At 48.1% G+C, this 26,809-nt stretch overlaps 1 protein-coding gene across 2 annotated transcripts in view; it reads left to right on the forward strand.

The window, feature by feature from the left end:
* The first annotated feature begins 256 nt into the window (after positions 1-256).
* Positions 257-26,809, forward strand: part of PRICKLE2 (prickle planar cell polarity protein 2) — a 368,375-nt gene continuing 341,822 nt past the window's right edge. Inside the window, exons 1-2 of one of the 2 annotated variants that reach the window (XM_002713291.5) lie at positions 257-410; positions 1,190-1,275. In XM_002713291.5, coding sequence (XP_002713337.2) covers positions 369-410; positions 1,190-1,275 — 128 coding nt within the window. In that variant the 5' untranslated portion in view covers positions 257-368. Of the gene's footprint in view, positions 519-1,189; positions 1,276-26,809 lie in introns of both variants that reach the window. The other variant, XM_008260882.4, reaches the window with a different exon arrangement.

Below are 26,809 nucleotides of genomic sequence, written 5' to 3' on the forward strand. Positions count from 1 at the left end.
ATGCGAGAGCAAATCTTTGGGGGCGGGACCAGGTGAGCGAAGGCAGTTGGACCCCGTGGTCCCGGAAGCCCAGGCTAGGGAGAAAGTAGCCGAGGCCGGTGCAGGGGAGGAATGGGAAGAGCCCGGGACGCGGGGCGAACCGGGGCGGGCGGGGGGATGCCGGGAGAGAGGGAGGGACCTGCGGGTGGGGAGGGCGAGGCCGAGGGAAGGGAGGAGGGGGAGGCGTGCGCTCCGGAGCCTGCCGGGGGCTGCGAGGCGGAGACAAGCCGAGCCGGCGGCCGCCGAGGGTGCCCGCCCAGGCGACCCGCCTTCCCGGCTGCGGCGCGGACGGACCGACGGACGGCGCTGCATGCTGGAAGCGTCCGGCCATGTTCAGCCGGAGCTCCCGGAAAAGACTCTCCAGCCGCTCGGTGAGTGTCCCCGACCCGAGCGGCGCCGTTCGCCGGGTACCTGCAGTCGGCCGCCAGCGCCCGTGCCCAGCCCCCCTCCGCCCCGCGGCCGCGCACCTGTGGCCCCAGGTAAGCCGGCCCGGCGGGCGGGGCGCACGCGAGAGCGCAGGAGGCGCGGGAAAGGGGGCAGTCCTGACTCCCCAAACCCCCAGGCCTGGCGAGAGGGAGACCCGAGCTATGGCCCTGAATGTCACAGTCTGGGGGAGGGGGGTGTGTACCCGGGAACCCCCCCCCCCCCGGGTTCTTGCCTTAAGGCAGATCGGAATCCCAGTCCCGGAGCTGCAGCCTCTGCGAGCTTTGGCCCCGGACGTGGACTTTGGGGCTGTCTTTTGGGTTGTCCTCTGCCGCCGCCTTCGTGGGAGCACCAGCCCTTTCCAGGGCTGGCGTGCGACGGTCGTGCCTCGGGGACTCTGAGGGAGCAGAAAGGTCTTGCTTTTGTTTCTTAGAAACCCGTGTCCAAGGTGTCGGGGGAGACAAAGCCATGTCGTGGCGACTTGGTGCACACTCCGGCCACAGCCTGTCCGGGTGTGCGCTCCCCTCCCCTAGCCGGGGACCACCCCGGGGGCCAGCGGCCGCGCCCCGCCCCAGGCTCCTTCCCCCACCCCCATTGGAGAGGGACAGCTGAGTCACATCACAGGAGCTGGGGCGGGAGGGGCCGGCCATCCAGCCCGGGACCCCAGTGGGGCTCTCGAGGGGGCCCCTGGTGGAGACATGCCTGTGTTGTCTTTTTGTTTTTGAAGTTGACTGGTCTGGGGCGGATCGAGAGAGGCCAGCCGTGTAACGCCTGCGGTGACCAGTGCCCAGGGTTCGCCTTGCATAAATGGAGGTAGGACCCTAACCCCACAACACTGGCAGGGAGTAAATAAATAAATAAACAAGGCTTCTCCTTTTCAGTCTCACTTGTAAGTCACATGGAAAGAATGCAAAGGCTGTTCCTTTAAGAGCAGGGCTACATCTGCTACAAATATTGAAGGTGGAAGTGGTGGCCAGGCACTGGGGGATGCAGCCGAGGGGGCTCAAGCTGCATCCGCCACCCCCATCCCCCCAACATGTGAGAGCGCTTTCGCTCTCACTCTGTCTAGGTAACTCAGCCTCACACACTGAAACCTGGACATGGCAGAGTTGCCAGATGCCACTGTGCAGCTTGCGTTCGCCGCCTGCACCGGCTGGTATTTTCCAATTGTGTTTTTCATTCAGCCCCTGTAACTCTGGGTCCCAACCACAAATCCACCCTGCCCGCCTGCCTGTGCTGTGTCAACCCTCTGCGGTGGCCAGATGTTTCTTATTAATGTGCCTTGAATGTTGACTTCCAGGCAGCCTCAGCCTGGCTTGGAATGATTATGTTTGGGAGACAAGGGAGCCCGGTGCCTTCCCCGGGCATCTGGCTGCTGGGGCTCTGTTGGGAAGAGTTGGGGTGCAGGCTCTCAGATGGGTTGTAGAAAGAGGGCGAGTTGTGCCTTGTGTTTTCATAAAGAGGAACGCCCCAATGGCGGGAGAAGAGGTTATCCAGTATCCTGGGGTCGGGCATCCTTCCTCCTGTGCCCTGCCCTGGTGTGCCCCCTTGAAGAGAGCCGTTACTGGACGCTCAGCACTGAGCTTACCTTGATTTCTGCCCCTGCCGCTGCCTGTGCGCCTCTACTTTTCCCCAGTTGTAATATGCGCTGGGCACCCAGTTATCAGCAAACTCCCACCCGGCTCCTTGAGAAATGCATTGCTTTTGTTCCTGCCTCAGATGGGTCTGGCAGCCTCTCTGTCTTTGTTTCAGGGCACTGAGCGCAACCCTTATGGCTCTGGGGCATTTAATAACTTGTGTGTCAGAGTCCAGGCGGGCGACCTTATAAATATGTAATTGGCAGACTTAGGCAGTCAACAGTGGTGCCAATGGTGTGCCCAAAGAGCTGTGCTCTGGGCTGACCTTTTTGTGTCCTGAATGTGCACGTTGGGGCTCTGTAGGAATAGGTGTGCAAGCCGTGTGTTAGCGACCCACTGCAGCGTGACAGAATCCGGACCCATCCTGTGCTCTGATGAGATGTAGGTTTCTAACCTGGGATTTCTGATCTGCCTTGCCAGCCTACTCTGCAATGGTCAGAGGCCTGTGGGGCGGAGGTGCAGGATGGGTTTGGGGCCTGGTTTCTCTCCCCCACGGCCGTGACCTCTGACCTCTGGTCAGTGACAACCTCTCCCTGGTTCTCACTTTTCCTAGCTTTGATCTGGGACCAGCTATGGTGCTCACCCCCAGAGAGTTATTGCAGAGTCTTCATGAGCTAGTGAAAGCATTCTTGGCCCACTTAGGTACCTACAAGGTGGGCATCACGAAGTTTTTGGAAAAATGGAGTTAAAACATAAGTCTTTTTGGGTGCAAAAAATTGTAAAATCCCATGGTTATGCAGTGTTTTCAGAAAGTTCATGGAATATGCGTGTGGTGGAAACTATGCATAAAACATTTTTTACAGCACATATTCACAGACACTTTTTAGCTTCCTCCCCACTGGTGCTTAGGAGGTGATCACGGGCGTGGAGGAGGGGGCTAAGGTGGCTGGGATCCCACCACAGCTTCTTGGAGAACCTTAAGCCATTTAAATCCAGCCAATTTTGTGATGGGAAGCCAAATGTTTTCTTTTCAGCCCCTTATGGAGCTTTTCTCTTGGAAAGGGACCCTTACAACAGGCTGGGGTGGCTTTTCACGGAGAAGCAGTTTCCCACTATCAGCAGGAATGCTGCGCTTCGGTGCCATGAATAGGGGTTTGATGGCTTTTCCACTCAGGCTGGGGAGGAAGCAGCTCCTGGCCCTTGCCTGTCCTTTTCCCCAGGGGCATGTTCTTGGGTGACCTTCTGAAGAACAGGGCCAGTCTTCTCTGGGGGACAACACAGTCTTCTCTTTGGCAGTCGCAAATCCACTTGGCGCTCCTTGGCCCAGGAACACTGTGAGCCCCTGCCGGAGGAGAATGGCACTCCCCTTATCCAAATACCAGGCGACCCTGAGGTTACCACTCGACTCTGCAGCGTCCTCTTAACTGGCCTCTCTGCTTCCCCTCCAGCCCATTGTCCACCCCGAAGCCATCATTGCAAAATGAAACAGGATTTTATTCCTCCCAGAAGGAAGGCACTTACCTTCTAGGAAGTGTGTAAACAAATTTGGCTTCCCTCTGGCATGGTGGTGAGACTTGGGTCTTTGAAGTCCAGATAGAGCTGGGCTGGCATTTTCTGTGACTTTGACGAGCAGTGTGACCTTGGGCAAATGACTCCAGCTGCCTGAGTGTTGCTTCCCTTCCTGGCCAAACTGAAATAGCTGCGTAGAACAAATATTTGAGTGCTTGCTGTGTGCTGGGCTCTCTGCTGGTACTGAGCGTACAGCAGAGGAGGGAATAGACAAAACTCCTGTCTGCGTTCTGTAGATAATTCCGCTTTAGAGAAGGTGATGTGGAGAGGCTTGTGAGCAGGTGACACCTGAGCAGAGACTTAAGCGCACCAAGCTGCTGCGGGAGCCACTAGCATTGCCATCTCCTTCATGGAAGATTGAGACACAGGCAAAACCTCAGGCCCTGCCCAAGACCTACGGCATGCGAACTTGAGCTTGACCAAGATACCTAGAGGCACTGAGTGAAAACACCTTGCATGGTGTATGGCAAATTGCTGCATCCACTTTGACTACTCTTCTTGTTAAAGAAAAATTCCTGAAGTCTTGCTGCAGTCTGATTTTTATGGGATTTTTTTTTTTTCCTGAGTGAACATATTCTCTCCCTATTTGTATTGTCTCCCATAACTTTAGGAGGCAGATATGGGGAATTGTAGGTTGTCTAAAACACACAAACAGAGGTTCAAAATTCTGAGCCAAGAACATTTTCCCCAACTAATATAAGGCAGCTGAGAGCAAGGTGGCCCCTGCTCCATTACAGGTGACCTGACCCAGAAGAAATATCCCTTCCAGGGGAGGAATGGAGAATCCTGCAGCTGCTGGGCCACAGAGAGAATGTTCCTAAAGAGAAAGATTAAAGCCTCTTCATGGACAATGCCTGCAACATACTCATTAATAACTGGGCGCTTAGTGCACTCTGTTACAAGATAGCTTTCTGAGGGCTGGTTAATTGGGTTTGCTTGTTTGCAGCTAATTTGAGCAAAGAGAGAAAAATGGCCAAGTGCACGGTGAAGATTTGCTCTTTCCACGCCCAGGGACTGATGGGCAATAATTGTAGTAGTAATGATATCAAAACACATTAGCCCTCACAAGTGTGAGTGCTGTGTCTGGTGTTGTGTTTCTGTGTTTTGCATGCATGTCCCATTTCATCCTCGCCAGATCCTGGGAGGTAGATGTGATTATCTTCCTGTGAGGCTCAGGGTTGTTAGATAACATACCCAGGGTCACTTGGCTGGGGGAATGATGCTGGGAGGTTTGGCTCCCCACCCCAGGTGTCTTTCTTAGTGACTCGTTGTCTCTTTCCATGCACTTGAAGTCAGTGCTCACGGGCCAGAGGTCCTTGTGTCAAATCCAGCCTACAGATGGGTTCTGTTTGAGCTGCATAACCTACAAGGGTCTACAGAAAGTTCGTGGAAAGTGGAATTCAAAGACAGGTGTATTTTGACGTGAAGAATTTGGAAAATCGTACAGTTTTTTCCCAATATGCATTTGTCATGACTTCTTTTGAAGATCCCTTTAAAATATGGCTTTCCAGCGTCTCTTGAAAAAAGCTGAAGCTGTAGTAGCATCAGACCTAGTTCCTGCACAAGCAGTTGGTTTCCCTTAAGATGGGCATGACCTTGACTCACCACAGTCTCCAACATTATGGCTGATTGAAGAGGGCCTCTTCAAACATGTGCTTTATCTGTGCAGGGTTGGAAGTCACTGAAGCTTGCAAATCCTAAAAAAGCATGCTTATCTCTCCAAAAACCAGTTTAGAGAATAATAAGCATCTCTTGTATTTGCTGCCACTTCTCAAGCACTGACAGTGTCAAGTGTTCTATTTCCTTTCTGTATTTTATTCCTGACAGTCCTTGGGAGTTGGTGCAGTTAGTGACACCCGTTTTAACAGGTAAGGAAATCGAGCCTCAGCGAGGTTAAGCAGTCTGCCTCAGGTTGCACAGCCGGCAAGTCAAAGTATTCCAACCTCACTTAGAAGTCTGCAGCCTAGAATAAGACTTCTCAGATTTTACTTATGAGTTACCAAGGAGTCTTTTTCAATTGCACATTCGGTTTCTGGAGTGCTGAGGTAGGGCCTGAGATTCTACATTACTCTCAACCAGGTGATGCTGATGTTGCATGGTCCAGGGACCCAACTTGGAATAGCCAGGCTGTAGACTGGAGGCAGCAGACCACGGCCGGGGCCAAACCCACACCTGCACCTGTTCTGTATGGCTCGTGAGCTAAGGATGTCTTTTACATTTTTAAATGGGGGAAAAAAATCAAGAATATTCCCATGCATGGAAAAATTATATCAAAATCAAATTGTAGTACCTAAACATAAGGGATTACCTGGGTAAAGTCACGGCCGTTTGTTTCCAGTGTGCCTGTGGCTATCTTCATGCGGTAGCAGAGTTGAGTTGCTGACTAACTGAAACTGTGTGGCTCACAGAGCCTGAAATATTTAGCTTCTCTTTCTTTACAGAAAATGTTTACTATCCCCAGTCTATGCCTCTATGTAGGGGCATATGCAAGCAGCTTCTTTGAGTTTAGAATAAAGGAATAGGAGGATCTTTCGGAGTAAGATCTTACGGAGTAAGTAAAGGAGGCATCTCTGACCTGGAGGAAGGTAATGGTAAAATCAAAGGCAGCCCAAGAACCAGGGAGCGGCCCCAAGCTGCTTCTGAAGGGCGTGCGGAGCTGAGGTTCGCAAGGCCAGATCAATGACCCAACAGTGGCTTCTAAGCCCCTTGTAATCCCTTTAACGTTTCAGCTTTGCTGATAAATGTAGATTTGACTGGAGCATTAAAGGGCGGGCTCTCAGAACAAGCCTCCTGGAGTCCCGCTTTCAGGAGTCGCTGACGTGGGAAGCAGGACTGGCTTTGTGAGGGCGTGATCATTATGCAGAGTGCCTCGTCTCCCGACAACGACAACGGCAGCCAGGGCGGCCGGGCAGGCGGCCGGATGCTTTGGTGCTGCTGTGGTTGCCTGGCCTTGCTTTGGACAGTGTCTTTGCTCAGTTGTCCTGGCGATTGTGTTGATGGATGATTGGGGCCGTGAGTTGGAGGGGTGCCGGCCTGGTTTGCTTTGGTGGATTGTGGTCTGGCTAAGCAACGGGTTCCCACTGACTACTTTGCTTGGGATGGAAAAAAAACCCTCTGTCTCAATCAGTGATGTGCCAAGCAAAGGGAAAACAAGGCAGTGGTGTGTGTGTGTATGTATGTGTGTGTGTGCACGCGTGTCTGTGTGTGTGTGAGAGAGAGGGACAGAATTATTCACAGCACACGAGGTTGCTGGTTGGCCTACTTTATGTCATTAGCATTTCATAATATGCATGATAGAAGTTGAAATACTGGAGTAGAGTTTTTCTCTTAGTTCATTCCAATGTATCTGTCATATTGTCCCTGATTTTGAAATAAGCTTAGGTGTTACAGAAGATACTAGAATCCCCCTCACTTGTACACATATATGATGTTCACATCACAGAGGGGCAGACTTTTCTAGGGCAGGGTTGGCAAACTGCAGCAGGTAGATAAAATTCACCAGTTCCCTGTTCTGTACGGCGCACTGGCAAACATGTAGATTTAAGTGATGTACTTTTTTTTTTTTTTTTTTTTTTTTTTTGACAGAGTGGACAGTGAGAGAGACAGAGAGAAAGGTCTTCCTTTGCCGTTGGTTCACCCTCCAATGGCCGCCGCGGCCAGCGTGCTGCGGCCGGCGCACCGCGCTGACCCAATGGCAGGAGCCAGGTGCTTCTCCTGGTCTCCCATGGGGTGCAGGGCCCAAGCACTTGGGCCATCCTCCACTGCACTCCTGGGCCATAGCAGAGAGCTGGCCTGGAAGAGGACCGGGACAGAATCTGGCGCCCCGACCGGGACTAGAGCCCAGTGTGCCGGCGCCACAAGGCGGAGTATCAGCCTATTGAGCTGCGGCACCGGCCTAAGTGATGTACTTTTAAAAGAGTTCATTTGAAAGACAGATGGACAGCTAGACAGAGAGCTCCCATTGGCTGGTTCATGGTCATGACTGTGTGGTCCGGGCTGAGGTCAGGAACTGGGAACTCCTTCCAGGTCTCCCATGGGAGTGGTAGGGACCCCACTATTTGAGGTATCCCCTGCTGCCTCCTGGGGTGCACATGAGCAGGAAACTTGAGGTGGGAGTGGAACGAGTACTGAAACTCAGGCACTTCACTATGGGATGTTGACATCCCAGGTGGTGTCTTAAATGCTGCACCAGACGCCTGTCTCTGTATTTCTAAATGGCTGAGAAAATTTATTTTTATTTTTTTATTTTTTGCCAGGCAGTGTTAGACAGTGAGAGAGAGAGACACAGAGTTATAGGCAGTGAGAGAGAAAAAGAAAGGTCTTCCTAATGGCCACTGTGGCTGGCACTGTGCCGATCTGAAGCCAGGAGCCAGGTGCTTCTCCTGATCTCCCATGCAGGTGCAGGGCCCAAGCACTTGGGCCATCCTCCACGGCACTCCTGGGCCACGGCAGAGAGCTGGCCTGGAAGAGGAGCAACTGGGACTAGTACCCGGTGCCCCAACCAGGACTAGAACCCGAGGTGCCGGCACCGTAGGTGGAGGATTAGCCAAGTAAGCCACGGCGCCAGCTGAGAAAATTTTTAAAAAAGTGTTTTCTAACATGTGAAAATGATACAACATTTCAGTTTTAAAATCTAAGTGAATTTTTATTGGAACTCACTCATTACCACTCCATTAGTATGGAGGGACTTCAACAAGTTGAGGGAAAAATGGAATTAAAAAAAGCTTTATTTTACAAACATTGAAATTTATGCACAGTTGTTTTTTTTTTTTTTTTTTTAAGATTTGTTTATTTGAATGGCCCCGAATGGCTTCAGTGGCCAGCACTGGGTCCACATGGTTGGCAGGGGCCCAAGCACTTGGGCCATCTTCCCCAGGCCATCAGCAGGGAGCTGGATGGAAGAGGAGTAGCTGGGACGTGAACTGGAGCTGATATGGATTGCCAGCCTTGCTCGCAGCAGCTTTTCCTGTTAATCCACAGTGCCAGCTCCCATGCTAGCTTTGTCATATGCAGATTTTACACACACTTTCTGAAGACCCCTCATGACATCTGAGGCAGAGTTGAGTGGTAATGACAGCTCTTGAGGCCTGCAGGCCCAAACATCTTCCTGGTCCTCACAGGTGCAGTCTACAGATATCTAAGCTAGAGATAGACGTTGTGCAAGGTTTGCTGTTTATCTCTTCAGAGTCATTCAAATGATTGTTTATGACCATTACAGACGACATACTTGCCATACAGTCTTTTATAGCTGATGCTGCCTCATACTTAGAAATATCTTTTAGAAATCCTTCCAGGTTTGTTTAAACAGGGCAAAAAAATCTAATGTGTTGATGAGCTTTTAGGATCCATTTAGTGGACTGTCACTGAGTCGACATTTCTCTGTGCGTGGCTACTGTGGCTGTTTCCACTCTCTGTTGTACTTGAAAACTGTAGGACAGAAGCTTTTCTGAGCTCACCAGGATACCTGCATTTACTCAGTGGTATGTTTCTGTGATGTGATTGGAATCGGTCGGTCAGAGGATGTAAATGTTTACATTTTGAAGAGCTCTTGCCAAATTGTCCTTCGAAAAATGGTGCCAGTTTCCACCCCATCCTTTTGAAAATTTGAGTGTACAGGGAACATGAAAAATTCATGGAAAATGAAATGAGAAGGTATGTTTATTTTCATGCAAAAAATTTTGACGTATATGCACTGCTTTTTCATAAAATGCATTTACCATGCACTTTTGTGAGAGTCCTCATGCACATGACTTTCTAAGAATATTCCTAACAAAATAAGCTTATCTTTTTCATTCCATTTTCCACAAACATTTTGAGGTGTCCTGGTGTTTGTGTGCTTTCTGGGCTGAAACTTTGCAACATCTCGGCTTGCGTAGCAACCTGGTAATTAGTCCTTGTTTAATCGCCCTGAGTGACAATCTGTACCTGGTGAATAATGAGGAAACTCAGCGTATCAATGTCAGTCATCTTTGTTTTCAAAGTAGATTTTATTTGTCTTTAATCATGAAAGTGATACCCCACATTGTGTTGAAAGATGATCATTCATCACATCGCCTCTGGGTTAGGGTTGCTGGGATGAAGGGGAGCCTAATAAATGTGTTCTTTTCTCGGAAACCTCGAAGTTATTCTTTCACCCCGCAGTTAATGAGCACCCCAGAGGGATTTCCCTACGGAGAGGGGGAGCACTCCCTAATGGGAATGATTCCCAGATCCTTCAGCTTCTGGACATCAAACGGATTCTCCCTCGTATTTGCGAGCGTCGTGGAGCTCCTGATCTCTGGGGAGAGATGTGGGTTTCTGGCTGCTGTCATTAGAAACTTCTGTGAAGCCTGTAAGAGTTTATATGGGAGCGTTAGAGCTGAGTGGTTGGGGAACAGGCTTTGAAGACAGATTGCTGGGACTGTGGCTCTGCCTCTTAATGACTGAATGGCCTTGGGCAAGTGACTAAGCCTTTCTGAGGCTGGGGTTTCTCATCACAAAGTGAGGGTAATATTACTTGTGTGCTGCCGTTTGTTGTGAGAATTCAATGGCATCATGCATGTAAGGTGCCTCCCAGAGTCACGGCATGCACCTGGACTTGACATACCAGTATGCTTATGGTTTCAGGAGGGTTTAATGGAAACAGGACTGCATAAGGAGGACGAATAGTTGAGTTGAAGGCTCTGTAAATTATAGGTAATAGGATAGGTGGCAATTCATTTGCCCACTGTGAGCAGAAGAATTTTCATTGATTAAATGGGAGTGATGATACTTGTCCCATGAACTCACCACAGATGAGAGAAGTACATTAGGTTCTAAAGGAATGAGCCCTCTTTATGGAATAGTAGACCCTCATTGCTTGTCACACACTTAGGGGCATGCACAAGTACACATCAAGTGAAATAGAGTTGGGTAGAGTTGAGCCCTGCACCCACACCATCTCTTTCCCTAAGGGAAGTATGCATGTGATATTTATAATTTATAAAAACAGTTTGTAAAATCTAAGAGGAAGGTACCTTTCAGACGGTGTCCCTGGGGTCAACCTGTATATCCCAAGTAACCTCTTTGGGGAACCGCATTGCGCCGGCTGGACCATGAACCTTCACGCCTAGGAAGAAAAGCACCCATCATCAAGGCCACATGGGATCTGGGTCACTCCTCCCCGCTCAGTGAGCCTGAATTGTTGAGGTGCTCTTCCGTGCTAGATGCTGCCGTGTGTGTGACCTCAAGTTCAGCAGAAGCCCCCTCGTCTGGGGCATGGGGAAGAAGAACCTTTGCTCAGTATGTGAACCTGAGCGCACATCCCAGAAATTCCCGAGACTAGATCAGGCCTTTGGGTCTGTTGCATTAGTATTACAGAGGTTTAAATTTTCAGTGTGGCGCCAGCACTTGAGATTTTGTATAACAATTCAGATTTGGGCTTTTTTTGGAAACATGGGAATGTCTGACACCTCTGTGCTTGACATTTATTCTTTCCTTGGAGATGGAACATGAGGGTTCCAGTTTGCCACAGTCCTCACCATTCCCTATTGCATTGTAGCTGGTTTGCCTGACCTTTTAATTTTACTGGTTGGCTACTACTGTAGACACTTGGTTTTGTGACTGCTAATTGGGAGGAACCAGTGAGTGGATGTGTACTCCTGGGAGGTTGATATGTGTGGTAGGTTTAAAGTTATCCCCTTAGTCATCTGAGCAGCTCAGTCCACACTGTCTGGCTGATGCTGTGGGGGAAGGAGCTTGCATTACCAAGGAACTGGCCCATGCTAGACTCTCTGCCTCTCTATATAACCCTTCATATTCAAAGTAATTTTGCAAGGCATGTCTTTAGCCTTCCACTTTTTAGATATGGGGAAACACAGGTTAGGTAACACGCTCAAATATATCTCTGAATCATAGATTTGAAATCAAGTCTTTGGGGCTCAAGATTACACGTTCTTTAACCAAGAGTGTTTAGCCCTGGCAGCTTGATGCTTTTGGTCTGAATCTAAAATTGTGCCTTGGGAGCGATTGTTCGGCACATCCCATATCAGAGCGCCTGGGATTGAGTCCCAGCTCCATTCCTGATTTCAGCTGCCTGCTAGCGCACTCCATGGAGGGAGCATTTGATGGCTGGAGTACTTGGATTCCTGCCACCCGCATGGGAGACCTGGGTTGAGTTTCCTGCTTTCAGCTTTGGCCTGGCCCCGCCCTGGTGTGGCCAGCATTTGAGACATGAACTCGTAGATGTCTCTTACTAGCTGTATCTCTGTCCATCTTTGTCTCTCTGTCTCTTGGCAGTCTGTCTCTGCATCTCCAATTTTTTTTAAAAAAGTTGTACCTCGGGGAAAATCATTTTATTATGTTCTCCTTGGCCTGGGGATGAGGTCTGATGAATGTCTACACCATACAGAGCATCTGAAGAATGCTGGGCCAGTGATGCTTGCTGGCTCACTTGCAGCCTGTGGTCTTGCAGGTCACCTCCTACCAAGTCAGAGGTATGAAATTGAGCTTATGGGAGTGTCTGCGAGGTGCGACCATGGGAGGAACTGAATCAGATCCGAGGGGTCCTCAGAAAGTTCACGGGAAATGTGTGTTAGGAAAAAACTATGCGTGGATTTAAGTCAATTGTAGCACCAAACTAAGCTTACCTTTGGGTTCCATTTTCCACCAACTTTTTGACGTTCTTGCAGCTGATGCCAAACTGTTTATAAAAACAGTTTGCAAAATCTGTTAATTCTGAGGCCACTTGCTGTTTTCTTGTCAGATCTGCCTAGATTATAGACGACTCCGTTTGGCTTGTTAATAGCCTTGATATTCAATTGGACTGTCTGGGAGAGCGCTCTTTAAATTCTTGTTAATTGCTATGTGTTTGTTTATGTGAAAGGCAAAGAGACAGAGAAGAAGAGACAGAGATCTTCCATCCTCTGGCTTATGCCAAATGGCTCTAACAGCTAGAGATGGGCCAGGAGTCAGGAACTCAATCCCTGGTTTCCTACATGGGTGGCTGGGTCGCAAGCACTTAAGTCATCACCTGCCGCCTCCCAGGGTATCAGCAGCAGGAAACTGGAATCCTAACAGGAGCTAGGGCCTGAAACCAGCCGCTCTGCTACAGGGTGTGTGCACCCCGAGCTGTGTCTTCATCACGGCACCGAGAGCCCGCTGCGGCAGGGTGGCCTTTAGAAATACCATTAGCATAGTGCCTCCTAGAGGAAGACTCCCGCGAGACATCAGGCAAGGGAGGACAGCGTCTCGGCGTGACCTCAACAAGCCCAAATCAGCAGGATGGTCATTGTGCGTCCCTTGGAACTGTGCTTCTGCATGTAAACCCCCAACACTTGAGTAATCTTGTTGCCACCTTGGCAAGATAGACTCCAGCACGTTCGACCAGCCAACCGTTGGAAGGCACTTAATGAAGGCGTTATTTGATTTTACGTGCGGTAAACGAGATCAGGGCGCAGAATGTGCTTCCACTCTGCGTAAGCACTGGCTCATTAGGTGCACGCCTAACACCCAGAGTGGATCCTCAGACCTTAGTACTCAGGAATGAGGCCTCTAGGGGACTTATTAAACGAATGCAGGTGTTTTCCTTCTTCCATGGCTCTGTGAAATTACTCTTAGTGTCATTTTTCAAAGTCTTCAGTGCCACGTGATCAGACACCCCCGAGTGGGCCCCTTCATTTGCATCCTGGATGACTGGACCTCTGACGCTTCTCCAGCAACGTGAGTTGTTCGGAACTCACCGTCACAAGCTCCTCTCACCGATGAAGTCAGAAATTGGGAGACAATGGGTAGCTTCAGCTTGGGCCTGCAGAATTTGAAGCCACAGAGAAGGGGCCATAAATATGCTTTTCTGGGTTCCAGGAGGTGGAAACATTTAATAGCTGTGTCCAACATTTATTCAGGCAAATTTTTTTTTGTTTTAATTTTCAAAATCCTGAGAACACATAATGGCTTGTCTTTCTTATTTTGAAGAAATTTTCATTAGATTGTTAGGTGATAAATGTGCAGTGTGGACAATTTGAAAAATTTAGTTAAGTGATTATTGAAAAAAAATAGAAAAAGTGTAGTGTTAACTATAATAACCCAAAGACAAGTACTCTTAGCATTAGGGTGTGATTTACTTCTAGTCTTCTTTTTCTTTTTAAAATATTTATATTTATTTGAAAGACAGAGTGACAGGGATAGAGGTGGGGAGAGAGAGAGAGAAAATCTCCCATCTGATGGTTCACTCCCCAAATGATTACAACAGCCAGGGCTGGCCCAGGCTCAAGCCAGAAGTCTGAAATTTCATCCCAGTTTCCCCCATAGGTAGCAGGGGCCCAGGTATTCACGTCATCTTCTGCCGCTTTCCCAGGAGTATTAACATGGAGCCAGGGGCCAGCGCTGTGGCTCAGTGGGTTAACACCCTGGCCTGCAGCGCCGTCATCCCATATGGGCACGGGTTTGAGACCTGGCTGCTCCACTTCCAATCCAGCTCTCTGCTATGGCCTGGGAAAGCAGTAGAAGATGATGCAAGTGCTTGGGCCCCTGCACCCGTGTGGGAAGATCCAGAGGGAGCTCCTGGCTCCTGGCCGTTGCAGCCATCTGGGGAATGAACCATCGGATGGAAGACCCCTCTCTCTCTCTCTGCTTCTTCTCTCTGTGTGTAACTCTTTCACATAAATAAATAAATCTTTAAAAACAAACAAACAAACATGGAGCTGGATGGGAAGTAGAGCTGCCAGGACTTGAACTGGTGCCTGATATGGGCTTAACCTGTGCGACAATGCTGGTCCCTAGTCTGCTTTCTTTACTTGGAGTTCTTTGTAATTGTGTTTGTTTTCCTGAGCAGCCCAAACAAATGTTTAGTTTTCCTCTGGCAGCTCTGAAGGTGTCTCCCATGTCTCTGTGCTAGCATCCAGTGGCTACTAGCTACTCTGGCTGTTCTTGGCTGGTAAACGCATCACTCCCTGTTCTGCCTGCCTGGTCATGTGGCGTTCTCCTTGTGTCTGCTCTCTTCCCTCTGCTATGGACATCTCATTGGATTTAGACCCACCCTAATCCACAATGATCTCATCTCAAGACTCTTAATCACATCTGCAAAGTCTCCTTTCCAAGTAAGGTTCAGAGGTTCCAGATGGACATACCTTTTTTTTTTTTTTAAAGATTTATTTATTTATTTGATAGAGTTACACACAAAGAAAAGGCAGAGAGAGAGAAAGAGAGAGAGAGAGAGAGAGAGAGAGAGACTTCCATCTGCTGGTTCACTCCCCAATTGGCCGCAATGGCCAGAGCTGCACAGATCCGAAGCCAGGAGCCAGGAGCTTCTTCCAGGTCTCCCATGTGAGTGCAGGGGCCCAAGGACTTGGGCCATCTTCTACTGCTTTTCCCTGGCCATAGCAGAGAGCTGGATTGGAAGTGGAGCAGCCGGGACTGGAACAGGTGCCCATATGGGATGGCAGCACTGCAGGCTGGGGTTTTAACCCATTGCACCACAGCGCTGGCCCCTGGACATACCTTTTGAGGAGTCACTGCTCCATGCGTTCTACTAGTTCTGTAGTAACAGTCATAGGGTACAGGCAGCTTTCTGTTCTTAAGCATTGTACCTGAGGAGGCCTTTGTACAGTATTATTTGTAAGATCACCATGGCACAGGAGGGCTGGGCCCTGATCTGGTGGGCAGGTTGTGAGGACTTGACTTTCCTAGGCACAGCTGAGTGCTTGCGACAGGAAGAGACTGTTCAGGCTGTTCTCAGAGGAGGTGATTCTCCCAAGGAATTTGCTGCCCATATTGTTGAGTTCAGCTGTCTGAATCCATTGATCCCTGGTCACCCTGCAAAGTTCATCTAGTTTATTTTAGCTTCTGTTGAGCCTTCTCAGGGGGCGTGTATAGGAAATGAACTGGTGGTGTGTGCACAGTTGTGTGTGGGAAGAACTTCTGGCCCTGGGCCTTTTAATTAATGTCTAGGTTTTATAATCAATTAACTTTGAAAGGGTAAAAATGGGCTTCCTTAGAAAAGGAAATCTTCAGTAATCCTAGAAATGGATTCCATCCACAAAACGCTGTCAGCTAGCTCACTGCACTCTCCCACTTCCCTCCAAACACATCAGAAAAAAATACACTGTTAATTGTGCGTCCCCCTTTCTGATTCCCTTTAAATCCAGTGTAAATGGACACAGGCACACCAGAATAAATTAACTGCAATAAAAATTAAAGCAAGTTATGCATCTGATAGCATCATCATCATGTTAGGTATCATTCATGGAGCATCAACACTATGCCAGGAAGGTCTTATTCTCAGCATTTCTTGCCTTCTCTTGTCTGATTCTTGAAAGCCTGTACCAGGTCAACACCATTATCCACATTGTTTGTAAAGAGGACCTGCAATGCTGCGAGTTGCAACTACTTCCAGGATGTGACCTTGGTTACTCCCCTAGTTGATAATAAAACTCACATCAGATTCTGGGACCCTCAGTGCAGACGTGGGGCTCTTTACCACCATGGTATGTGCCTGGGTCTGGAGGGCTGGCGTCAGAAGCTAAATCAGTGTTTTCCACGATTTCTTATGCATTGGAACCACCTGGAAGGCTGCCCCATTCCTTAGCTCTCTGGTGGGACTTTGAATTTGCATTTCTAATGAATTCCCAGGTGCTACTGCTGCTGGTCTGCGAGCCCAGTCCTTCAGGGCTTGATAGTGACAAAGGGGAGTGCTGAAAAGTAAGTGAAAATACACTGCTTATGTCGGTTAAATGACTGTCCCGTTCAGCAGTCCAGAAGCTTCCTTATCATTATGTCTTATGGGAGACAAAGTGGTGAAGATTAGGAGGTTAGGAGGTTAGATGGGAGTTTATTTTCCTTGAGCTTTACTTTGTTCTTGTCCTCTCTTTCCTATCATTTGAAGACCATGACGATTAATAAAGTGGTTTTCATGATCTTTCGTCGGATGGAAAATAAAAGCAGCCAAGGTGTGGGCTCTGTATGCAAATCAGAAAAGCTTGGTAGGAAGTTCCAGACCTTCCTGGTAGTAGGCTACAGAAATCCAAATAGTACAGAGAGATTCTTCCAAACCAGAACTTCCAAACCAGATTCAAGTCATAATGGGACAGCGGTAGAAGATAAAGGTGGCATTTATAAGCCGTGGGGGACCTCCGGAGGCAGCAGGTGATGGCTCAAATTGTTGGAGACCTGGATAGTTCCTGGCTTGTGGCTTTGGCCCGACCTCACACCTCTTGCCGTTGCGGGCATTTGGAGAGTGAACTGGCGGATGGGAGCTGTGTCTCTCTGGCCCTCAAATAAATAAGTAGAAATGTATAAAAGCCATGGGACAGTGATTCAACACATGGTGCTAGGACAGCCAACCAGCTTTCCATTTGGCATACAAAGAGATGACACCAGAACTCTTAAAATGTTGACAGTTTATTCCAGATAAATACTTGGAAATTAAAAGGCATATCTGAATCTAATCCCCTGCCCCCAGCCTCATGGGCCACTTTGCTGTTCCCCAAGCACAGGAGCCTGTGTCCACCTCTGGGTGCTCGTCCTCGCCGGTTCCTGTTCTTGACCCCCGCAGGGTTTGCTGCCTCACTGCCCTTCAGGGCTCGTCCCCGATGGTCTTCCCTGAGAGTGGTTTGGTCTTCCTTGGCTGTCCTCAAATTACACTCTAGTCATCCCTTTCCCATTCTTCTCTTTCATGTTTGTCTTAGTTCTTCCACTCTCTAATGTTATATTTTTAATGTTTTCCATTCTGCCCTAGAATTAACTACTTGAGCTTGCATAAGAATTTAAACTTCATGACAATGTTCTGTTCCGTGTCTTTTGTTCGATGTCCCAACACCAAGAAAAATGCTTGGTGCTTAGCAGAAATGCTGACAGAAACGCTGACATAATTTATTTAAAAGAATGAATAAATGATGTGTAATATGAACTCCAGACGTCAAAAAAGAAGTTGGATTTTTTTCCTTAAATATTTATTTATTTGAAAGGCAAAGTAACAGGGACACACACACATACACAAACACAGAAACAGAAAAATAACTTCCATCTACTGCTTCACTCCTCAGCTGGTTCCAAAAGCCAAGTGTTGGCCAGGCCAAAGCCAGGGTGAGGGATTCCATGTAGGACTCTCACCTGGGTAGCAGCGCCCAAGTACTTCAGCCATCTTCCACTGCTTTCCCAGGCATATTAGTAGGAAGATGGATCAGAAGTAGTGTAGCCAGGACTCAAACCAGCATCCCAGCATGGGATGCTGCCTCAGAAGTGGCAACTTAATCCACTGCACAAGATGCCAGCCCCGGAAAATGGATTACTTTGATTCCAATAACTTAATTATCAGATGACACACGGAAAGAAATTATTTGGCTCCTCTATAAGAAGGCTGATTTTTTAAAACATGCAAGCAGCTCTAACTAATAAGAAAAATAAACATGAAACAACCTCATTAGAAAAGTGGGTAAAGGGTCTCAGCAGGCAGACATATGAAAGGGTATCATTTGTTTTCTTAATGAAGATATTACCATTTCTAATGTTTCTGTTTATTTGTGAGTCCAAACCAAATAGCTGTTAGACATTGGGTTCTTATAGAAGGCTGAGCTCTGTGTTCCGTGAACAATTGCATTTCTTTTCCTAGAAATGATTAAAATGGTGTGCAGACTCTCAGGTTGTTGTTTTTTTTTTTTGTTTTTTTTTTTTTTTAAGATTATTTATTTGAAAGTCAGAGTTACACAGAGAAGGAGAGGCAGAGAGAGAGAGAGAGGTCTTCCACCTGATGGTTCACTCCCCAGTTGGCCCCAACCACCAGAGCTGCACTGATCCGAAGCCAGGAGCCAGGAGCTTTTTCCAGGCCTTCCATGTGGATACAGGGGCCCAAGCAGTTGGGCCATCTTCCACTGCTTTCCCAGGCCATAGCAAGGAGCTGGATGGGAAGTGGAGCAGCTGGGACTTGAACCGGCGCCCATATGGGATGCCAGCACTGCAGGTGGCGGCTTTACCTGCTACAGCCCCACTCTCAGGTTTTGAGTTAAGCTTGGGTCACCTCTGGAAGAGGATAGAAAGACCTCCTGTGGTTCCTGAGGATTTCGAATGGCCCATGTGCAGAAACGGGATTGATCATGTGACCGTGTGACCCAAGAGATGATGGGAAAACAACCCCAAAAGCACAACCTGTAAAATCACTTCTGCACCTGCAGAGTGGGGCGTCTGGACACACAGGGCTGCGTTTCTCTCTCTTGTCACCGTACTGTGGGAGTGGTGCCCCTAGCATTTGGTAGGCTGGGGCCAGGGACATCGAACATTCTGTGACCTGAGAGACAGGGTGACCACCACGAAGGAGGTCCTGCCCCAAGTGCCAGTGGCAGCTCGCACCCGGGAGAGCTACTGGGATGTGGAGCAAGCAGCAGATGCCTTCAGGAAGTGCATAGTGCACCTCTGATGTTTGGGAATTACTCCTCCAGATCTCAGTGTGTCTCCCCTGTAAATTGAGGCAGATATTAGAAGCAGGAAGGGCCTTCCTATCATTAAAACCCAGTCTAGGGGCCAGCTCTGTGGTGCAGCGGGTTAATGCTCTGGCCTGAAGTGCCGGCAGCCCAAATGGCTGCCTATTCGAGTCCCCGCTTCTCTGCTTCAAATCCAGCTCTCTACTGTGGCCTGGGAAAGCAGTGGAAGATGGCCCAAGTCCTTGGGCCCCTGCACCGGCATGGGAGACCAGGAGGAGGCACCTGGCTCCTGGCTTTGGATCAGCGCAGTCCGGCCATTGTGGCCAATTGGGGAGTGAACCATCAGGTGGAAGACCTCTCTCTCTTTCTGTCTCTGCCTCTCCTATCTCTGTATAACTCTGACTTTCAAATAAATAAATATTTAAAAAAAAAAAAACAGTCTAGCATTGCTGGCCTTACCAGTGAAATAGCCAAGCAATGAGATTTGAGCAAGAGGAAAGAGAATGGAAGTTCTTCTCTCAGCCCCATTGCTGTAGAAACAAAAATCTCCATTGCCCTTGTACAACATCAAGTGAGCAGGTCCAGGGCTCTCTCTTCACATCTCTCTAGTTGTGTTGTAGAGTTGCATATTTACTAAGCGTGAGCTGTGTTTTTTCCTAAACACATATGTGCTGGTTACACCTGCTGTTGTCATCATGTAAGTTACCTTCCTGTACACCCATGGAACAGGAGTGTGCGGAGAGAGAAGAGCTGCTGTTGCCGTGGACACTAAGCCGAATGTTTGGAAATGACTGAAAAATGAGTGCTGTAAAACCAGACAAAGGGGAGGCATTTGGCCTAGTAGTTGAGAGGGTGGTTAAGGCACCCGTGTCCCTTATCACGGTGCCCGGGTTCATTTCCTGGCTCTGGCTCCTTGCAGTGGTGATGGCTCAAGTAGGGTCCCTGCCACTGACAAGGGACACCTGGGTTGGCTCCCAGCTCCTGGCCATGGGCTGGCTGAGCCCCAGCCATTGCAGGCATTTGAGGACTGAATGCAAAGAGAGGCGTTCTCACTGACTCTCTAATATGTTAATACATAAAATTTTAAAAATCCAAAGAGTTGAATTGGGCTTTGGGCAAAATAAACCATAAAAGCTTACAGATGAAGCAGAAGTTGTAGATTTTTTGGATAGTATCTGACATTGCTCATAAGAAAACTCTGCATAAGGAATTGGAGAAGATGTACAGTAAGTGTGTGTGTGGTTTTTTTTTTTTTTTTTTTTTTTTTTGACAGGCAGAGTGGGTAGTGAGAGACAGAGACAGAGAGAAAGGTCGTCTTTTTGCCATTGGTTCACCCTCCAATGGCCACCACGGCTGGCGCGCTGCGGCCAGCACACAGTGCTGATCCGATGGCAGGAGCCAGGAGCCAGGTGCTTTTCCTGGTCTCCCATGGGGTGCAGGGCCCAAGCACCTGGGCCATCCTCCACTGCACTCCCTGGCCACAGCAGAGGGCTGGCCTGGAAGAGGAGCAACCGGGACAGAATTCGGTGCCCCGACCGGGACTAGAACCCAGTGTGCCAGCGCCACAAGGCAGAGGATTAGCCTAGTGAGCCGCGGCGCCGGCTCTAAGTGTGTTTTATGCATAAAATATGAGTGTACCTCAAAAAGTTCATGGAAAATGGAATTTAAAAATAAGTTTACTTTGGGGGCAAAGAAGTTAAAATCCATGCATATCTGAGATCTTCAAAAAACGCATGGAAAATGTTTTTATGAAAAAACTATGCCTGTATTTCAGTATTTTTTGTTAAAAATACTTATTTATTTGAACAGCGACAGAGACAGAGATTGTCCATCTGCTGGTTCACTGCCTAGTTGGCTGCACCAGCCACTGCTGAGGCGGGCTGAAGGCAAGAGCTGGGAACTCCGGCCAGGTCCTCAGCATGGGTGGCAGACACCCAGATCCGTGCACCGTCTTCTGCTGCCTTCCCAGGTGAATTAGCGGGAAATGGAGCAGCCAAGACTCCAGCCAGCACTTCAGTGTGAGATGGCAAGGTTGCAAGCAGTGACTTAACCTGTTGTGCCACAACACTGGCCTTGGAGTTGAACATTTTGTGAACCAAAATAAATTTGTCTGTTGATGCCATTTTTCACGAACTTTTGGAAGTATCCTCATTTAAGGGACTCTTACGTAGAAGCCTAAAAATGAATGTGTGGTTACAAATTTCAAGGAAGAAATTAAGACTTAGGTTAAGCACATATTTTGTGAAACCTTAATGTGGCATTATTATTTGCTCCTATATCCATTGTCTACTTCTTTCTTAGAAATATAACAAAATTATTTTTTGGCACATAACTTAAAATTTAAGACAGTATTTTCCATTTTTTGCTGCCCTTAGGATTGCCAAAGTGATACAAGTGAAAATGTTATGTACAGCTTCTGGAAAGTGCTCTTGCTTGCTTGCTTGCTGAATTTTCTTTCCCTACTTTCTGCACACTGGAATGCAGATGTGATCATTGGAACTCAAGCAACTAAATTGGACCATGAGGTAAAAGCCCTATGTGCAGGGGTTCGGAACAAAAATATAGGAGTGCCTCGTTGTCTGATAACCATGGAATCACAACAGTAGCCTTGAACTTCATAGCTCTAGTTGATACTTCCGTGGGAAACAATTTATTTCCGTCTTTACTTTGGGCTTTCAGTTGTTCCCAGTTGAATTGCACCTTAACTGGATTTTGACGTTACCCAACTTATGACTGGTGGTGTAGTTCAGCAGGTTGGTCTGCCATTTAAAAGCCACATTTCTGAGTGCTAGTTTGAGTCTCGGCTCCTCTGCTAACAATACAGCCTTCTGCTAAAGCCCCTGGGAAGGCAGCGGATGATGTCTTAAGTACCTGGGTCTCTGGCACCCACATGGGAGATGCTGGCTTTGGCCTACCCTGGCCCTGGCTATTGTGGACATTTTGGAAGTGAACCAATGGATGGAAGCTCTCTCTGTATCTGTCTGTCTATCTATCCCTCTCTCACCCCATCTTTCAAATCATAAAACTTAAAAAAATTAACCCACTGGCTACAGACACCGATTATGTTAGATAAAGGTTCTGTTATACCAGATACTGTTCAAGGGTCAAGAATTCATTTTGTTTGCTTCAACAAATTTGTTGGAAACATCGTCTCTGGTAATAGAACATACACTGTGTTCTCTTGGTTTTAACTCCAAGATTATTTTAAATTTTTGAGTACCTGTGAGAGATAAGCACGCTCTTGCAGAACATAGTTTTGAGGTAGGATGACTTCATTTGGAACTTTGCCTTTTCATAAGCTCTTGGAGGAAATCGAATGCATTTGAATATAATAGGTATTACCAGAGGATTTTGTTTTGTTTTTGTTCTCACCCTGCTTCTCTGTGAACCTGCACCCTTTATCTGTCGAGGAATGACCTGGACCGTTTCAGGAACGTCACGTCACACTGATTTCAGCCTCTGACAAGGCACATGTGCTGTTGAGGAATGCATTTAGAGCTGCCTAGTTGGGGATTAAAGCGCAGAGAACCAAGGCATACGATTAATCCCTCGGATAGCCCCTATCCTGTTACGAGCAGACTAAGCAGAGGGCGGGAGTTCACATTACATACGTGGGGAAGTATGCCCCAGCGCTACTGTGTGTGAGTGTGGGCGAGGGCTGAAACCCTATCGCCTCTGTGCGAACACTAAGCAGCGTGCGCCTTTTTAACCTCCTGATGAAATCATCGCCGGCCAGAAAGTTTCCTCGCAGGGAAGTCTGTCTGAGTGGTGGGTCCCAGGGTAGTTTTGTGTGAAAGTCTCGGAGTGTTATCTTTCTGATGGTTATTGCTGTCCAGCTTTCTCAGATTATCTGAGAGGAGTGTGAAATGGCTAAGGAAAACCTGACCAGCGTTTTGGGGTCAAGTTTTTACAAGTAAGAGGTAACACACTATGAAATGGATCTATAAGAAGCTTACAGGGGGTTTATTCATTCAGGAAAATGTATGGGGTGCCTTTTGTGGCATCGCATGCTGTGAAATACATTTATGATGAGGTCATAAATTTCTGTACTTAAGGGCTAGATGTCCTTCCTTGATTATACATACAGGAATGTATCCATATATATGATACTTGCGTCTGTGTGACTACACACAAAGATACTTTACAAAGTTCATGGAAAATGTGTGTAATGAGAAAACTGTGCCTGGATTTCAGTTTTCTTGCACAAAAATAGACCTATCTTTTCAATGCACTTTTCCATGATTTTTTTTAGATTGATTTATTTTAAAGACAGAGAGAGAGAGATCGATTGATCGATCGTCTATCTATTGGTTCACTCCCTAGATGCTGTCAATAGCCACAGCAGGACCAGGCTGAAGCCAGAGTTCAGGAATTCAATCCGGGTCTCCCCCATGGATTTCAGAGACCAAACTACTTGAGCCATCACCAGTGGCTCCCAGGGTGCACTACAGCTAGAAGTACTTCAAACCCCAGCATGCTATGCGAACTTCCCAAAAAGCCTGGCTAGTTCTAGAAAAACCAAGTGACATTTTATTTATGACTTCCACTTAGCAACCTTGAGTTTTTGCAAAACCACCCAACCTGATTTGACCCCCTTGGTCCTGAGATAGCAACTACTCAGTGACTTTATGCTGATAGAATCAGTATGGGAGTAAGACATACCACTCTGCTGGTAGGCAGGGCCCAGCGTGCTGCCTTATTCAGCTCCTGATCCTGCACACAGGCCCTGGCATACGGCAGGTCGGCCTGGGAGTCTGTGTTCTACCCCAGGGCTTCGTGGAAAGGACTTTGATACTGGCCTATCCAGTCCTGCTCTAGGTCTTGATTGACACATCTGTAAAAATAGGTAAGAGGTCAAGTGAATTAGGGGATGAAACCCCTCACCTGCATTGTTCTCATCACAGCTTCCAGAAAAACTTCTTTGAATTCAGCCCAAGCCCTGCTTGAAAGTCACCGGTGCGGTGTGGAGGACATCACTACTTCACCCTGCCCCCCCATGTCCCCTCTCTAGTCCCAGCCTCTCCTGTTTCTTGGCCTTCACCCCCTAATAGTCCTCTCTGCATCTGCCTTCCCCTCCCTGTCCAGTCTCCACACAGCCATCAGACACACAGTATTCCTATGAAATATTGAACAGGTACAGAAATATAGATAAAATATGTATAAGGCATAAACAATAGCGATATGACAGATGCCCACGAGCCTACCACCTGGCTTTAGGAAAAAGGAATTTGTCATTATCGTTTCCCATCTCATCTTCTCCCTGCTCTGAGGCACCAGTCTTCTTTTTAGATGTATTTATTATTCTGTGCAGAGAGTGTAAGAGATGGAGGGAGAGACATCTTCCACCTGCTGGCTCACTCTCCAAATGCCTGCAACAGCCAGAGCTTGGCCAGGCCTAAGCCAGGAGCCAGGAACTTCATGCAGGTCTTCCATGTGGAGGGCAGGATCCCGAGTACTTAGGCCATCATCTGCCGCCTGTCAGGTGCATTAGCAGGAAGCTGGATTAGAAGCGCAGAGTATTCCAGACCTGAACTGGACACTCTGGTATGGAATGGGGACGCCCCAAACAATGACGTAACCCGCTGCCCCACAATGCCCGCCCCAAGTACCGCACTCTCGGACTGTCTGGGTATCATGTCCTTGCTTTGATGGTTGTGCCAGAAGTAGGTAAAGCCTTCAAAAAGTTCACGGAAAGTGTGTATTATTAAAAAAAGCTATGTATGAATTTCTAAAAATTCTTTGCACCAAAATAAGTGTATCTTTATTCTGTTTCCCCACACAGTTTTTGAAGCACCCTCATATGTTTCCTTGCTAGCATTTGTTTGCTTCTGTATGGCTTCTCTCAGGACACGGGTGCAAGAGTTCCCCCAGGGCCTGTGCCCGGGAGTGGGTTTGCCAGGCCGTGGTGTGTGCGCCTGGGACTGGACTCGCCGGGGATGCCTTGAGTTCCACAGGGCGTGTGCCAGTTTATACTCCCTTCAACAGATGGGATGTTTGCGCCTCATCCTTACCTACATCCTGAGTTTTTTCAGCTCTTCCTTTAGTCCTTTGTACTTGGGTTTCCTTTTTCTGCAATGTTCCCTATCTATTCCCAGCGCTGTTGTCTTGTCTCTCATCCTCCAGCTCTCAATTTCAATGTCAGCTTCTCAGAACATTCTGTGACCTTGCCCAAGACTGTACCCTTGGAGAGAGCAGAGCCCATGCCTGACTGGTTCACCTCCACAGCCCCCACGGGCCTGCCATGGCGCTGGTACAGGGGAGGTGCTCAGGGTTCCATTGATAAAGGACGTGACTGTGAGTCACGTTCTTGGCTGTCTGAAGCCCCTTGGTCCTGCGAAATGAAATGAGGACATGAGACAGTTACAGGAACGTCGATCTGGGGCCCGGTGTTCTGGTACAACGGATTGAGCCACGCTGATGGCGGCAGGTGGCATCCCCTACCAGAGCTCCGATTCAAGTCCCGGCTGCTCCAGTTCTCATCCAGCTCCCTGCTCATGTGCCTGGGACGGCAGCAGGGGACGGCTCAAATGCTTGGGCCGGTAGTACCCACATGGGAGACCTGGATGGAATTCCGGGCTCCTGGCTTCCATCCATTTGGGGAGTAAATTAGCAGATGGAAGGTATGTGTTCTCTCTCGCTCTTCTTTTCCAATAAATAAATACATATTTTTAAGAGTCTTAAAAATAAAGAAACTCAATGTACTGTTGGCCTCTAGCTCCAAAAGTAGCTTCTTGATGGACCTGAGAGCTGGGGACTTTGAAAGCAGTGTAGCTGCTACGCTAGACTGAAGGACCACAGTATTTCCAACACTGACACCCGAGTGTCGTCTGCGTGCACACAGAGTATACGTAGGCAGGCGCTGTAGATGCTGTTGTATCCGAAGATGGGAGGTGATGCTCTGGGGGGTGTAGAATTCCCTGATATTCCAGGCAGTCACACATGGGAAAAAATACAAGTAAGTGAGCCCAGATGGGCGGTCTGGGGCGGTTTTACTCCAGAGCCCACATGCCCGCTGCGGACATCTGCATTTGCTTATGTGTGTTTTTGTTTTTCTGCCTGGACTCATGAAGACTGGAATCTCTCGGTCCTTACTGGTGGCCTGAGAGCTAAGCATGCTGGAAGCTGGGCAGTGCAGCTGCAGTAGTGGACGGACGAGGTGGGGATGCGATGCCACTGTTGGGAATTTAGGCACGGAGTTACCCAGAGTGCTATCCGTAAAGAAAGATCATTACACCGAGTCCCCTACAGCTCAGTCGCACTGGACTGGACATGGGAAGAAGTGTATGTGTGCTGAATATTCCTGTGAGTCCTAGCAGGAGGGATACCCCATAGGGGGCATAGAGTGGTCTCAAGCTAGAGTCTCCATTTGTGTATTGACCAGCTTCGTAAATTTGAGCAAGTGATGTGGTTGCACCCTGCCTCAGTTTTCCTCATCTATAAAGTGGGAATAACCAATCCTGGCAGGCTTCTCATCAGATAATGGTATTTGGCATTGTACCTGCCACATAGAAGGTCTCAAAAAACATTTTCCTTTTCAAGAATTGTCATCTTTATTTCCTACGAGGGAGCAAGGGATTTGATGAGGAACTGACGTACTGAAGTTTCGTAGTTGAACCTGGGCCCAGAACCCAGATTTAGGGACCTCCTACTGTGAGAGTAACTCAGAGAGCTTAATTCTCTCTTAATTAAACTTTCTAGGGGAAGAACAGTTTTTTATTTAAAGTTTCACAAGTCTTTTTGTTTCAGTATTTTTTTAGTTACTTATGATTCAAAATGGAGTATACTTAATGGATGTGTGTGTGTGTCTGTACGTGTACCTAACTATTACTAATT

Source organism: Oryctolagus cuniculus, chromosome 10 (genome assembly GCF_964237555.1).
Source record: "Oryctolagus cuniculus chromosome 10, mOryCun1.1, whole genome shotgun sequence".
Taxonomy (NCBI): Eukaryota; Metazoa; Chordata; class Mammalia; order Lagomorpha; family Leporidae; genus Oryctolagus; species Oryctolagus cuniculus.